Genomic DNA, 14,633 nt, shown 5'->3' with positions numbered 1-14,633 from the left:
TTTATTTATTTATTTATTTACAATTTTCTAAGATCTATTTCTACTATATTAGTGGGAGGGTTCCTCATAGCATGCAGTTGTTTGATACTGAAAATGGAGAAATTCACTGGGCTTTTAAATTATAATTTGTTAATAAATTTTAGCTATGATCTTGACACATAAGAAGATTTAATCATGTATCTGCTAAAAATGAAGAGTTAAGGTCAAGATAGTTTTAGAGAGATTTATAGTAGTTATTAAAAAAAACAAAATATTAGTTATTTGAAATGAGATGATACATAGGAATAATCTATAACCTTTATGAAGTAGTCCTTTAAAACATTTCCTTGGCATGAAAGAACCTAATAAATAAAATAATCCCCTGTAGTACTAGTGTTCTACTTAATCTTCCCTTGAGGAAGGGGAAAGGCAGAATAACTTCAAAATCACGAAAAGCAAAAATTTAACTACAGTTTTTGAATTGCTAGCTAAAAATTAGTTCATTTAGTTAAGGTTTCTTTCATAAAACAGCATCACAGATGTTTGGCCTCTCTGCCTTGAAACTCTATGCTTTTGTCAAAAATGTTCAGAATGTCACATTAAATCCCCACAAGTAATATTGTTGCAACAAGAATATAAATACTAATAAATCCCAAGTTAGTAATGAATAACCCATTAAAACAAGACTATCGCATGTGAGCCCATTTATGTCTGAGAAGAGCCTCTATATAAACAACAGCATGTGCTAGAATAAGGACAGGATCTAATTTCACATATTTATGCAGTACTGAATTATAAAATATTAAGTGCCATAATCCAGGTGTATTTGAAAGCAGAAAAAAAAAAGCCCATGCCTTTTCCCTCCCAGAAATATGATTATTCAAATGAAAAAGGAAAATATTCATAGTCTGAGGGTGGCTGGTATTCTATAAATGCCTAATTGGTATATGCTAAAATTAAGTTGAAAGAAAGCCTTAAAACTTAACTCCTCAGTTAATAAGCAGCACAGAAAGCACCAATGGGAAAAAAGCTCCATAAAATAGTTTTTGTAGTTTTATCAGCAATCATACGGTATCAAGAGATTACCTAACTTTGGCTTCTAGAGACCACCTGTTAACCAAATTCCTGTTCTCTAGATTGACAGTAGCAAAGTAACTGCAGCAAAGTAACAAAAGATGTGGCTTTTTAAGTCAAACTTATGTTTTATTCTTCTCACAAAGGTGTTCAATGATTTCCTTTCTACCAAAATGAGACTCTTTTTTAAATTATAAAATACATGCTTGTCATGTTTTATATAATTTAACTATGCCTGTCTATGTGTCTAATCCATAAGCCAGAAATAACTTGTTTAGGATTTACTGCAAATATTTTTCTAGATATATATACATATAATTTTAGGTCAAAAATAGAATTATATTATATTGACTTTATGTAACTCCCCACCTACCAACATACATAAAATGGAAGCTTTTCCATATGAGCATATATTATAGATCTACCTCTTTTTATTTAGTAGCTGAGCAGTATCCCAATAGTTGTACATAACTAATCAATATACGAATGGTAAACATTTAGGTTGCTTTTAACTGTTGCCATTATGAACTATTATAGCTAGTCTATTACACTTTAAAGAATGTATTCCAGTTAAGATGAATTCTTTCTAATCTTATCAATTTGCTTAAACAAACTACAAAGTGCTTGTTATAACATTATATTTTGATGCTAAATTTTAAATTAGAATTTCTGAGAAAGAGATTTTTGTTTTTTTCCCCTTTTTAAANAGTATTCCATGGTATAGATAAACCACATCTTCTTGATCCATTCGTCTGTTGATGGACACTTAGGCTCTTTCCATGTTTTAGCTATTGTGGAGAGTGCTGCTATGAACATTGGGGTACATGTGCCCCTATGCATCAGCATGAGAAAGCGATTTTTGAAACAGATGAAGAGAAAAACATGCCCTGTAAAAAAGTCCAATAGCAGTACCCTAAGATATTAATGTGTATAAGGTTATAAAGAATAATGACACAACGAACACTTATACACCTAGTTTAAGAAATAGAATATTACCATTATCATTGAAGATTTCTATGTTCATCTGCCCTTCCTCTCTGTCCCTCGAGATAACTTTCTTTAATATTTTGTTTATTATTCCCTTGATTTCCTTTTGTCCCAGTTTAATGAGGTATAATGGATAAAACTGTAGTGAACAATGTGATGATTATATATATATATTACATTGCCTTGCTTTTCCTTATAGTTTTACCATATATGTTGTATCCCTAAATTACATATTTCTAAATAATACATTACATGCTTTGAATTTTAGACTAATGGAACCCTTGTAATCAAATTCCTTTTATATTTTTGTGCAAAATTATCTTAAGATTCATCCACATTATTCCTTGTAGCTACAATTCATTTTCTCCATTAAAAAATATTCTAACACAAAATGGGGCGCCTGGGTGGTGGTTCTGTCAGATAAGCATCCAACTTTGGCTCAAGTCATGATCTCATGGTTCGTGGGTTTGAGCCCTATGTTGGGCTCTGTGCTAATAGCTCAGAGCCCGGAGCCTGCTTCGGATTTGGATTCTCCCTCTCTCTGCCCCTCCCTCACTCACATTCTGTCTCTTGATCTCAAAAATGAAATGTTAAAAACATTTTTTTTAATCTCATAGTTTATTTATTTATTCTACCGCTGACTGGCATCTTAGTTGCTTTGTTTTCTGCTATTTCAAATAATGCTCCAATAAACATTTTTGTGCATGGCTCCTGGTGTATATGAGTAAGAGCTCATGTGAGAGGGGAATCACTGGGTCACAGACTATGTTCATATTCAGCTTTATACATATATGACAAATCATTTTATTTCTTGCTATCTTATACCTTACTAAATTTTCTAAAGGAATTATATGCTATTTTACATTCTAATGAGCAAAGTTTACGACTTCCATTTGTTCCATAATTTTACCAATATTTGATATTCTGATTTTTAATTATTACAAAATAGTGAATGTAAAATGCTATAGCATTATGGTTTAAATTTATACTCTCCAATTATTGACATAAACCTTTTTTTTCCTAGATAATATTTCTATACATTTACTGGCCAAGTGGGTTTCATTTTTTCTGAGATAATTTTTAGTCTCTTGCCCATTAAAAATGTGTCTTTTTCTTACTGATTTGCAGAAGATTCTATTCTATTCTATTCTATTCTATTCTATTCTATTCTATTTTAGAGAGAGAGTGAGTGTGAGCTCCACACGAAGCCTGACATGGAGCTTGATCCCACGACCCTGGGATCATGACCTGAGCTGAAATCGAGTTGGATGCTGAACCGACTGAGCCACCCAGGTGACCCATTTGTAGAAGTTTTTATAATCTGAGCACTAATCTGTTGGCAGTTATATTCTTTGCAAACATCTCTCACTCTGAGGTATACATTTTTACTCTATGGTATTTTTTGATGAAGAAAAGTTCTTAATTTTAATGTAGTCAAATTTATCCATCTTTTATTTTGAGATCTGGATGATCTGTGACTGGTTTAACAAATTTGTCCCTGCCCCAAAGTCATAAGGCTATTTCTTTTAAGGATTCTTTGAAAAATTAGATAGGTTGATCTTTCCTATTTAAGTCTTCAATTATCATGAAAGTATTTTAAGTGTATAGTACAGTATACATACACTAGTAAAGTATCTGTTGTGTACATAGTCACCTAATTGTCCCAGCACTATTCATTAAATTTTTCATCATTTTGTCACTGATCTAAAATGCCAACTTTTTTTTTGGAGAGTGAAAGTGTATTTGTGAGCAGGGGTGAAGCAGCATGGCAGGCAGAAAGAAACTTAAGCAGGCTCCACGCCAAGTGCAGAGCCTGACATGGGGCTCAATCTCACAACTGTTGAGATTATGACTTGAGCCAAAATCAAGAGTCAGATGCTTAACCCACTGAGCCATGCTGGCTTCCTTGAAATGCCATTTTTGTCATGTCATATTTCCATATATGTGTACCTCTGTTTATTACCTGTCATCATCTGTTATGAACTCTGTTCTATATTCTGTTCTAGGGATCAATCTAATTATTATAGTGTCTTAATTACTAGTCTTTTTTTTTTTGTTTGTTTTTATTTCTAGTAGAGAGAGAGAGAAAGAGAGCGTGAGCAGGGGAGGGTCAGAGAGAGAGGGCATCACAGACTCTGAAACAGGCTCCAGGCTCTGAGCTGGCAGTCAGCACAGAGCCCGATGCGGGGCTCGAACCCACGAACTGCGAGATCATGACCCAAGCGAAAATCGGAAGCTTAACCGACTAAGCCACCCAGGCGCCCCTCTACAGTCTTAAATTAATCAAAATTGTTTTAAGTTTTATTGAGGTATAGTTGATAAATAAAATGGCAAAATATTTAAAGTGTACATCATGATGATTTGATATATACATACATCATGAAAAGGCCTCCCATATTTATCTGTTTTATTGTTGTTGTTTGGTGCAAATATTTAAGTTCTGCTTTCTTAGCAAATTTCAAGTATATAATACAGTTTTATCGATTATAGTCACCACATTTTACATTAGATCCTCAGGTCTTAGCCATATAACAGCTAAAAGTTTGCACCTCTACCAACTTCTCATTATTTCCTCTATTCCTCAGGCCCCGGAAACTGCTTTTCTACTCTCTGTTTCTACGAGTTTGACTTTTTTTTTTTTTTTTTTTTTTAAGATTCTACCTATCACAGATAACATGCAGTATTTGTTTTTGTCTGGCTTTTTTTGCTTATCATGATGCCTTTAATGTCTATCCATGTTATCACAAATTACAGGATTTCCTTCTTTCTCATGAGTGAATAATTCCATTGGTTATGTATACAATATCTTTTTCTATTCATCTGTTGATAGACACTTAGGTTGTTTTCATATCTTGGCTATTGTTAAAAATGCTGCAGTGAACATGTGGGTGCAGATACCTCTTCAATATTCTGTTTTCCTTTGGATATACTCAGAAGCAGGACTGTTAGATCACATGCTAGTTTTAGTTTTAATTTTGTGTTTTTCATAGTGGCTATATCCATTTACATTCCTACCAACAGTCCACAAGGGTTCCCTTTTCTCCACATCCTTCTCAACACTTGCTATCTCTTATCCTTTTTGATAATAGCCATCCTAACAAATGTGAGGTGATATCTCATGGTGATTTTGATTCCTATTTCCCTGATGATTAGTGATGTTAAACACATTTTCAGGTCGGGTACCTTTTGGACATTTGTAGGTCTTCTTTTAATTATTTATTTATTTTGGTATGTCTTCTTTTAAACTAATTTTTCATCTGACAGGACCAATTGTGTTGGTAATTCTTGTTTATTTATTTTTAGAGAGAAAGAACACACGAACAGGACAGAGGGGCAGAGGGAGATAGAGATAGATAGAGAGAGAGAGAGAGAGAGACAGAGAGAGAGAGAGAGAATCCCGAGAAGGCTTATGCTCAGCATGGAGCCCCACACAGGGCATGATTCCATGGCTCTGGGATTATGATCTGAGCTGAAATCAAGAGTAGAATGTTCAACCGACTAAGCCACGCAGGTGTCCCAGGAGTGTGTTGCTAATTCTTAGGCTTTTGCTCTTATAGCCTAGATTCTGATGGAAATTGCATTGCCTCTATTGATTATTTTGGGAAGAACTGCTACCTTTATAATATTGAGTCTTTTAATCCATGGACATGGTATATCTTCCATTTAATTAGGCCTTCTTTCATCCATGAATTTTATTATTAACTATATCTAGTAATTCTCATTTTCTAGTGTAACAGAATTTAACATGCATTGTGTTTAGTTTTTCTAGAGTCCCACAGATAGTCTTTGAATTCTTAATATTTAATTACATTTTTCTCCTTGTTCAAAAAGTTTGAAAGAAGAAAGTTTGAGAAATAATTTTTGTATCACCTGTAAAGAATATGATGCCAATGTCATAAAATATCTAACAAGTGAGACAGGATGGGGTAAGCAGACTATCTGCTTTTCCTAAATTGTCATCGCTATTTTGTGGGAAGTTTATTTATATAATATAAAATACACATATTTTGAAGTCAAATGAAAATATGTCTTGGATTTAAATGGACAGTGCTTAGCAAATTAACTGAGTGATTCATTTATAATTTGGATTATCCATCATTCATTACCTTCTACCTTAATAGTACAACTAAAACCTGACTGAAAATGGCTGACATGAATAATGAAGTATTAAGTAATTATTAAGTAATCTGATATTAAGTAATATAAAAATGAATGTTTTAAAGATGACCTTTCATTTTCAGAAAGTTTCCTTAGAGAACAAGTAAGATAACCTAGTATTTTTCAAGAGAAAACAAAAATATTTATGCCAAGTTAATAAGTGCTTCTGACTGAAATGGTATAGGTATTGGTTCTTCATCCTATTCGCCGTGGAAGGCTGAAGAACTTGACATATTAGTAATTACAGAATCTCCTGGGAAAATCAAAAGTATTCTTAAATATTAGGAATAATACAAAAGAACTAAAAATTACCTGTAGGGTACAGTTCATCATTCTTATTATGTAGTCAAACTGTTGGTGGTCTAATATAGCCCTGTTTTGCTGGACATGCAAACCCAGCTCATCAGTGAGACATTGTCTTGCTGCCTTTCCTTTAAGGGCTCTCAATGCAGCTGGAAGGGTCTGAGGACAAGAGAGGCAGAAGTCAACAAAAGGTATCAATGGAAAAAAGAACTTTCAATCACACTAAAAATTCAAGTGCACCGTATCTATAAACCATTTAACAAAGTTATTAGAATTAAACTTCTAGCTTCTAGAAGAGTTGATTTGTTATTAAGAACAACTATAAAGTATATGGGCTAATAGTTATTTTTATTCATAAGCCAGCATGAAAAAGAAACAGAACTGATTTATGTGAGAAGTTAAAAAACAAAAACATTAACTTCATTGGGGAAAAAAAAAAAACCTCAACAAAACTTTGATAACCAAAATACTTATGACACTTAGACACCTTCTTTTATTTATTTATTTTTTATTTTTTATTTATTTCTAGGAGAGAGAGAGAGAGAGAGACAGCGTGAGCAGGGGAGGGTCAGAGAGAGAGAGGGAGTCACAGACTGAAACAGGCTCCAGGCTCTGAGCTGGCTGTCAGCACAGAGCCCGACGTGGGGCTCGAACCCACGAACTGTGAGATCATGACCCAAGCGAAAGTCGGACGCTTAACCGACTAAGCCACCCAGGCTCCCTTAGACACCTTCTTTTAATAACTGGCCACATCTTCATGGCAAGAATAGAAGGAAAAATTAAAATGACAATAAACACAGGTGATTTTGTACTTTTAAACTGGTTATTTAATCAGTTCCTTAATCATGGTCAGTTTTAATATATGACTAGAATATTCTACATCTCCCTTCCTCATTTCAATATCATAATAATGGACTCAGATCAACAAATAGAAATGTCCAGATTTATGCATTAAAACTCTTTCATTTCATCACCCAGAAGAATGTCTCTTCCAGTTTACCATTTAGAGCCTACTTAGTGAATTTTACTTAAAATAATAAGTTTATTTAACTTTAAAAACCTAAAAAATATAGAACAAAGGAGCATCACTAAGAAGAAACGGAAGAAGTCTGAGAGTAGGAGGGCACAGTATTGTTACAGGCAGGCACAAGAAACAGGATGGAAACCTGAAAGCCAGAGAATCAAAAGGAAGTCTGTAACACTTCAATAAGAGAAAATGGAAACCAAAAAAGTCAAAACCTATTTTTACTATAGGGTAAAAATGTTACTCTTTTCATACTTCAGCCCCTTATAATAGACGTTCAGAGCTATAACGAGTCACCAAGAAAAGATTACATTATGCTTAGCATGTTTTATTAAAGAAGGCAAGAAAAAGTGCTTTGTTTTTTTAAACACTGTTTTCAATAGGGCCTCTGATTTTTATTCTGATAACATTATTATACTGGGAACACTGTAAACACTATAGTTTTTTAAATTAATGTTTGTTTCTGAGAAAGAGACAGAGTGTGAGTGGGGGAGGGGCAGAGAGCAAGGGAGACACAGTATCTGAAGCAGGCTCCAGGCTCTGAGCTGTCAGCATAGAACCCGACACGGGGCTTGAACTCATGAACTTTAAGATCATGATCTGAGCCAATGTCAGACACTTAACATACTGAGCCAGCCAGGTGCCTCAAGAAAATGTGCTTTAATAAGACCCATTTAAGTTGAATACCCCTGTTTCTATAATTCACTACTTATTTTAACTTTGCAATAAATTCTTTGCAATAAATAAAATTATACTTAAAATGTTAAATTTCTAAGTAATATGTCAAAATAGGGTTTAATGAAGAATGTTTAAAAGTTTGAGGAATAAAATGTATTAGTATCTATTAGTATTTCTCAGGTAGCCATATTTAAATTTTGGTAGCCATATTTAAATGTAAGATTTTAAATTTTAGACATGATTCATTTAAATGATCAAAATGAAAGAGCACTCAATAAGAAAAAGAGATGGAATTAGAGGAGAGGTCATTTGGCAAGCTAAACATGTAAATCTGAAAGGGAAATGATGAATGCTTGGGAAAGATGGAATTTTATTACCTTTTCAGTCTCCAGCATTTTATTTTCAAATATGAAGGAGATGCAGGTTCTAACAACTTCCAATCTCTGTGCACTGTTGAAAACTGTTGTCACCTTATCCATTATGGAAACTAGTAGAGGAATATAAAGACAATATAAACAAATTAAACTCCTTTGGTAATTACAAAAACAAGAGGAATATTAGTATTTACAGTTTATATGAATGTAACTATTTACATGACCAACACTTAGAACTTATTCTTTTCCCTAGTTACATGGCATTGGAGGTACTGAATTTTATTACTCTGATGGCATATTTAGGTTTTGAAATGTCAGGCTGGTCAATGGCTTATTGAGGATAATTTCACAGGATAGCTTCCACTGATAAACTGAACTATTATGGAAATTAATTGATATTGCACAGTACAATTGTATTAAGCAGAAGTAAACATGTATTTTTTAAAGTTTGTTTATTTACTGAGAGAGACAGAGAGAGTACCAGCAGGGGGAGAGGAAGAAAGAGAGGGAGAGAGAGTATCCTAGGCAGGCTCCACATGGCCAGTGCATAGAGCCTGATGCAGGGCTCAAACCCACAAAACCATGAGATCATGACCTGAGCTGAAGTCAAGAGTCTGATGCTCAACCAAATGAGCTGCCAAATGTACCAATTTTCTACTTAAATTGTAAACAAACTGACAAATGTTTGGGGTACAGTGTCATGACAAATGTAGCTAACATTTACATGTGAGAGGACTACTACCAAAAAAAGAAGCTGATATTTCTAAGATATTACCAAAGGAAAACCACATACCACAAAATATCAGATTCTACAAATCTGGGTAGAGGGGAACTGAAAAGGCACTATACAAAAAGAGAAACAATTATGGCTCAAGAATTACTATACGAACTTGGGAAGAGCTTTTTACTCCTATGAGCTTTTTACTCCTATGACTCCTATGAGTCACCTTTACCATAATTGAATTGAGTAATTCTAGTCTAATACACAGGTTAAAATTACTTATAATAAATTTACCTTATTTAAAGAATATTAGAAGGATATAAATGAAATTAGTATTAGTTAAACAAAAGTACAATTTCACAAAGTATTTGACCATTGGTACAAATGATGTCATATCAATCATTCTTAAGCCAAAAAGAAAGACCCCTTATATATAGTTTTCTTTTTATTTATTTGAATGTAGTTGACACACAATGTTAGATTAGTTTCAGATATACAACTTAATGATTTAACAAGTTTATACATTATTCTTTGTTTCCAAGTATAGCTACCATCTGTCCCATTATATCACTATTACAGTATCAATGACTACATTCCTTATGCTGTGCCTCTTATTCCTGTGACTTATTTATTCCATAACTGGAAGCCTGTATCTCTCACTCCTCTTCATCTATTTTGCCCAGCTCTCCCTACTTCCCTGGCAACCATCAGTTTGCTCTCTACATTTATAGATCTGACACTGCTTTTTTGTTTAAAATCCCTTATATTTTATGGTTGTTCTTGGAATCGAAAGACATAATCCCTTTACTTCTCCTCATACTTAAAGACTATCATATCTTACTTATTAGCATCCCTTTCATTTCATCAATACAAAATCTTTTATCTTTCAAATCATTTTTTAAACTTTTTTTTGGTGATAATTTTAAGCTCACAAAAAGTTAAAAAATAGTATGGAAAGATTCATGCACTGATCATTCAGCTTCCCCCAGTGGTGACTTCTTATTCTACCTAGAGTCCTTTATCAGAATCAGGAAATCAATTGGCACCATATAACAGACAATAAAACTCAAATTTTACTAGTTTTCTTCAATTCATTTTTAATCATATGACACTGATACTCTGCATGACCATGATAGTTAAATAGATTACCACATGTGACACTTCTATGAAATGCTCATTCTTAATTGTGTGCTTTGGTGCTTCCCACACATGTAGGTCAGTGGGATAGACTGAAATAGAAACTGCTCTATATTTAGAGTAGGAAACTTCTTAGGGTCTCCAAATAATACCACATACTTTTTTAAGCAACATCTTTAAGCTGTGTTTATAAACTTTAAATTCTAAAATCTCTTCAGCAATATTTTAAATTTTCTTAAGGACAAGCCATTAAAAACATCCCTCATTTTCTGATAAATCTGTTACCATGTGGGAATTATTGTTTTCCCTTGAGTCTATGACTTAGTTCACTCCAAGAAGAAAGCTCTTCACTCGGAGTTACTGATACTTCAGACTGGCTAACCCCCCAGTTGTGGTATTCTAATACTAGCTTCCAAACATCTGATGACAACTCTGGTTTGTGGGTACTTGACTTCCCAGGGCTTCCTTTCTAAGGCTTTGGCTTACCAATGCTAGTTCTGGCTCTTCCAAGGAATAGCTTAAAACTAATTAACCTCTCACGGTATGAACATCTCTTAAGGTGACAGCAATTTTCTACTCATGAGATGAGTATCATGTAAAATGAAACATTCATACCTTTTAATTTTAGTACAAGGGAAATCTTGAGTCTTATCAACCCAAATGAACCAGAAAGTTGTACAGAGGCTCCTGCATTCATTCACTCTTCATTCAGATTTTACATGCAGGGTAAAAATACTAAGTCTTGTGTACCTCTCTCACCGATTACAGTGATATACTCCACATGCATCTAAAGAATGAATTTGGTGTGGATTAAAAATGAAAAAAGTAAAGAGATTATATGAGGATAACATTGAGACAATTAAGGCTACAATTCAAGCAAACTAAGTTTTATCCAACATCATGTGGGTATTTGAAGAAAGAACTTGGGGAAAGGAGGCAAGATGGCAGAGAAGTAGGGAGCACCATACATTTCACTTGCCCCCATCTCTCAAACGGAGAAGGCCTGAAGCCATAGGAATCCTTACAGAATCCAGGAGTTTGGGAGGAAAAGGAGACAGTCCACTGAGAACTTACAGTGAGAGTGCGAACTGGGGAAGATATAAACAGGCCAGGACTGGAGACACAGAGGGAGCGGAGGGAGGCCCCTTTCCGGGGAGCCACGGTGAATCGAAGGGAAAAGAATGATCAGCTAAAACTGCTCAAGGAACTGTCCCTGTCCCTGGAGAAGAGAAAAACCTTGGCTTGGGACACAGAGGGATCCGGTTTCCAGCTGCCCAGCTGACCTTGAGCTGGATGCCCTGGTCCCAGGTGACACCAAGAGAAACAGCGCCTCTGCTCTCCAGCTCGACCTGCAGGGGAAGTGGTGTGCCTGAAGCCGCTCCGCCACTCTTCTAGCTCTGCTCGATCCCCAGTGGGGAGGCGACAGGCTTGAAACTACCGGAGGGACTCAGCCTGTGGGTTTATTTCAGGTGGTATCAATGGGGCACATGGACTAAGATCTGGAAAGGAGGCTTGGCTTGGGACATAGAGCAAGGCTCACCTTGGCTATGCCAGCGGCACAGGGAGATCAGACCCAAAAGTTTGAGTTGCCATGCTCGGTTTGAGAAGGGCGCCGCCATTTTTCTCCCCACAACCACCAGGGAGAGTCCTCAGGGAGTGGCCTGCAGGATGCAGTGGAGGCTAACAACTGCCTACACCAAACCACGCCTAACCCCTAGAGAGCTGTTTTTTTTTTTTTCCCCTGGAGGCGGGGGCAAGACCAACATGGATGCTCTGCCATGATTAATTCTTTATCAATTCTTTCTATTCAGATATATTTTCCCTTGTCTCATTCGTATCCCTCCCCTCTGCTGGAATTGGCACTCTGGCCATTGGTTTGCTTAAACAGTCACATTTAATCCATTCTCTAGATGTATATTCTACACCTCCACTGCTACCTTTCTATCTCTCTCTCTCTCTCTCTGAAGTAATCAGACTATACAGTTTCTCTGAGTAACATTATCTTCATTTCTTTCTCCTTGCCTCTAAACATATTCTCCTTTTTCTCTCTCTGAATTAAGCCTCTTAGTCTCTCTGCCTGGTCATTTCATTTCCAATTTCACTTCCTCCCTGCCCTGTCATTTCTCTCCTTGTATATGCTCTTCCATCAGCACTGCATACACTCGGCTTTTTATTTATAGCTGGGAATTCTGGTCTTATGCTTTTAGACTGTCCTTTCCCTTTTGGGTTTTGTTTTCTCTTTTTTTTCTTCTTCTTTATTTTTTATTTTTCTACTTTTATTTTTATTATTTGTTTTTCCTCCTTCCTTTTTTATCTTCTTCTTCTTTTTTCTTTTTCTTTTTTCCTTACGGTTTGCGTGTCTGTTGGATTTGCCTGTGTGTTTGTGTGCCTTTGTTCCCTGTGTGTTTGTCTGTCTGTTATCTTTTCCAGGGCTACCTCAAGAAACAAGCCAAAGTACACATGGTGGAGTCCCAAATATCACTACGAGTAGGGAAATAAAATAACCAAAGTCTCAACAAGAGAGACCAAGAGGCAGCATTCAAAGAACACTTCCTGAACAGACAGGCCCTGGACAGTCAAACAGCCTTCTTTAATACAGCAGTGCTCGCATGTGCAGAGTGTATAACAAGCTTTTAAAACTAACAAGAAACAGAAAGCTAGCCAAAGTGACGAAACAGAAGAACTCTCCTCCTAAGAAATTCTAGGAAGAAATGACAGCTAAAGAAGTGCTTAAAACAGATATAAGCAACGTAACTGAACAAGAATTTAGAATAATAGTCATAAAATTAATCGCTGGGCTTGAAAAAGTCATGGAAAACATAAGAGAAACTATTGCTACAAAGACTATGGAGCTTAAAAATAGTTGTGAGGAGTTAAAAACTGCTATAAATGAGATGCATAAAAAAATGAAGGCGTCCGATGCATGGATTTAAGAGGCAGAGAGGAGAATAGGTGAAGTAGAAGATACAATTATAGAAAAAGAGGAAGCTGAGAAAAAGAGAGATAAACTGATCCAGGAACATGAAAGGAGAGTTCAAGATCTCAGTGATACAATCAAAGGGAACAATACCCGTAGCATAGGAATTCCAGAAGAGGAAGAGAGAGGGAAAGGTGCTGAAGGAGTCCTGGAACAAATTATAGCAGAGAACTTCCCCAACCTGGGGAAGGAAACAGACAATGAAATCTAAGAGGCACAGAGAACTCCCGTCAGACGTAACTAGAATCGATCATCTGCACAACATATCATAGTGAAACTGGCAAAATATAAGGACAAAGAGAGAATTCTGAAATCAGCTAGGGATAAAAGGGCCCTAACATACAAAGGGAAACCTATCAGAGTGGTGACAGACCTATCTACTGAAACTTGGCAGGACAGGAAGGAATGGCAGGAGATCTTCAATGTGATAAACAGAAAAAATATGCAGCCAAGAATCCTCTATCCAGCAAGCCTGTCATTCAGAATAGAAGGAGAGATAAACGTCTTCCCAAATAAACAAAACCTGAAAGAATTCATCATCATTAAACCAGCCCTACAAGAAATCCTGACGGGGACTCTATGAGGGAAATGTTTCAAGGAACACAAGATACCAGAGACACCACCACAAGCATGAATCCTACAAAGGACACAATGACTCTAAACCCATATTTTTCAATAACAACACTGAATGTAAATGGACTAAATGCTCCAATCAAAAGACAGAGAATAGCAGAATGGATAAAAAAACAAAATCCATCTATTTGCTGTCTATAAGAAACTCATTTTAGACCTGAGGACACCTTCAGATTAAAAGTAAGGGGATGGAGAAATATCTATCATGCTACTGGAAGTCAAAAGAAAGCTGGAGTAGCTATACTTTTATCAGACAAACTGGACTTTAAAGTACAGGCAGTAACAAGGGATGAAGAAGGGCACCGAATACGGGAGCACTAAATACATAAACAATCACAAACAGAAATAATCTTATGGGTAAGAATGTGCTAATAGCAGGGGACTTTAATACTCCCCTTATAGCAATGGACAGATCAACCAGACAGAAAATCACTAAAGAAACAATGGACTTGAGTGACACATTGGACCAGATGGATTTGACAGATATATTTGGAACTCTTTATCCTGGGGTGCCTGGGTGGCTCAGTCGGTTAAGCATCTGACTTCAGCTCAGGTTATGATCCTACAGTTTTGTGAGTTCGAGCCCCA

At 35.7% G+C, this 14,633-nt stretch overlaps 1 protein-coding gene across 2 annotated transcripts in view; it reads right to left on the bottom strand.

Moving 5' to 3' along the window:
* SBF2 (SET binding factor 2) overlaps positions 1-14,633 on the bottom strand; it is a 499,779-nt gene that overhangs the window by 194,245 nt on the left and 290,901 nt on the right. For both annotated transcript variants that reach the window (XM_077769129.1, XM_077769130.1), the window contains exons 15-16: positions 8,581-8,690; positions 6,511-6,660 (exon numbers count right to left, since the gene is read on the bottom strand). In XM_077769129.1, the coding sequence (XP_077625255.1) occupies positions 6,511-6,660; positions 8,581-8,690 (260 nt within the window). The remainder of the gene's footprint in view (positions 1-6,510; positions 6,661-8,580; positions 8,691-14,633) is intronic.

Source organism: Crocuta crocuta, unplaced genomic scaffold (assembly GCF_008692635.1).
Source record: "Crocuta crocuta isolate KB4526 unplaced genomic scaffold, BGI_CrCroc_1.0 scaffold255, whole genome shotgun sequence".
Classification (NCBI taxonomy): domain Eukaryota; kingdom Metazoa; phylum Chordata; class Mammalia; order Carnivora; family Hyaenidae; genus Crocuta; species Crocuta crocuta.
The sequence above is the reverse complement of the archived record's forward strand: the minus strand, read 5'-3'. Positions and strand labels throughout refer to the sequence as shown.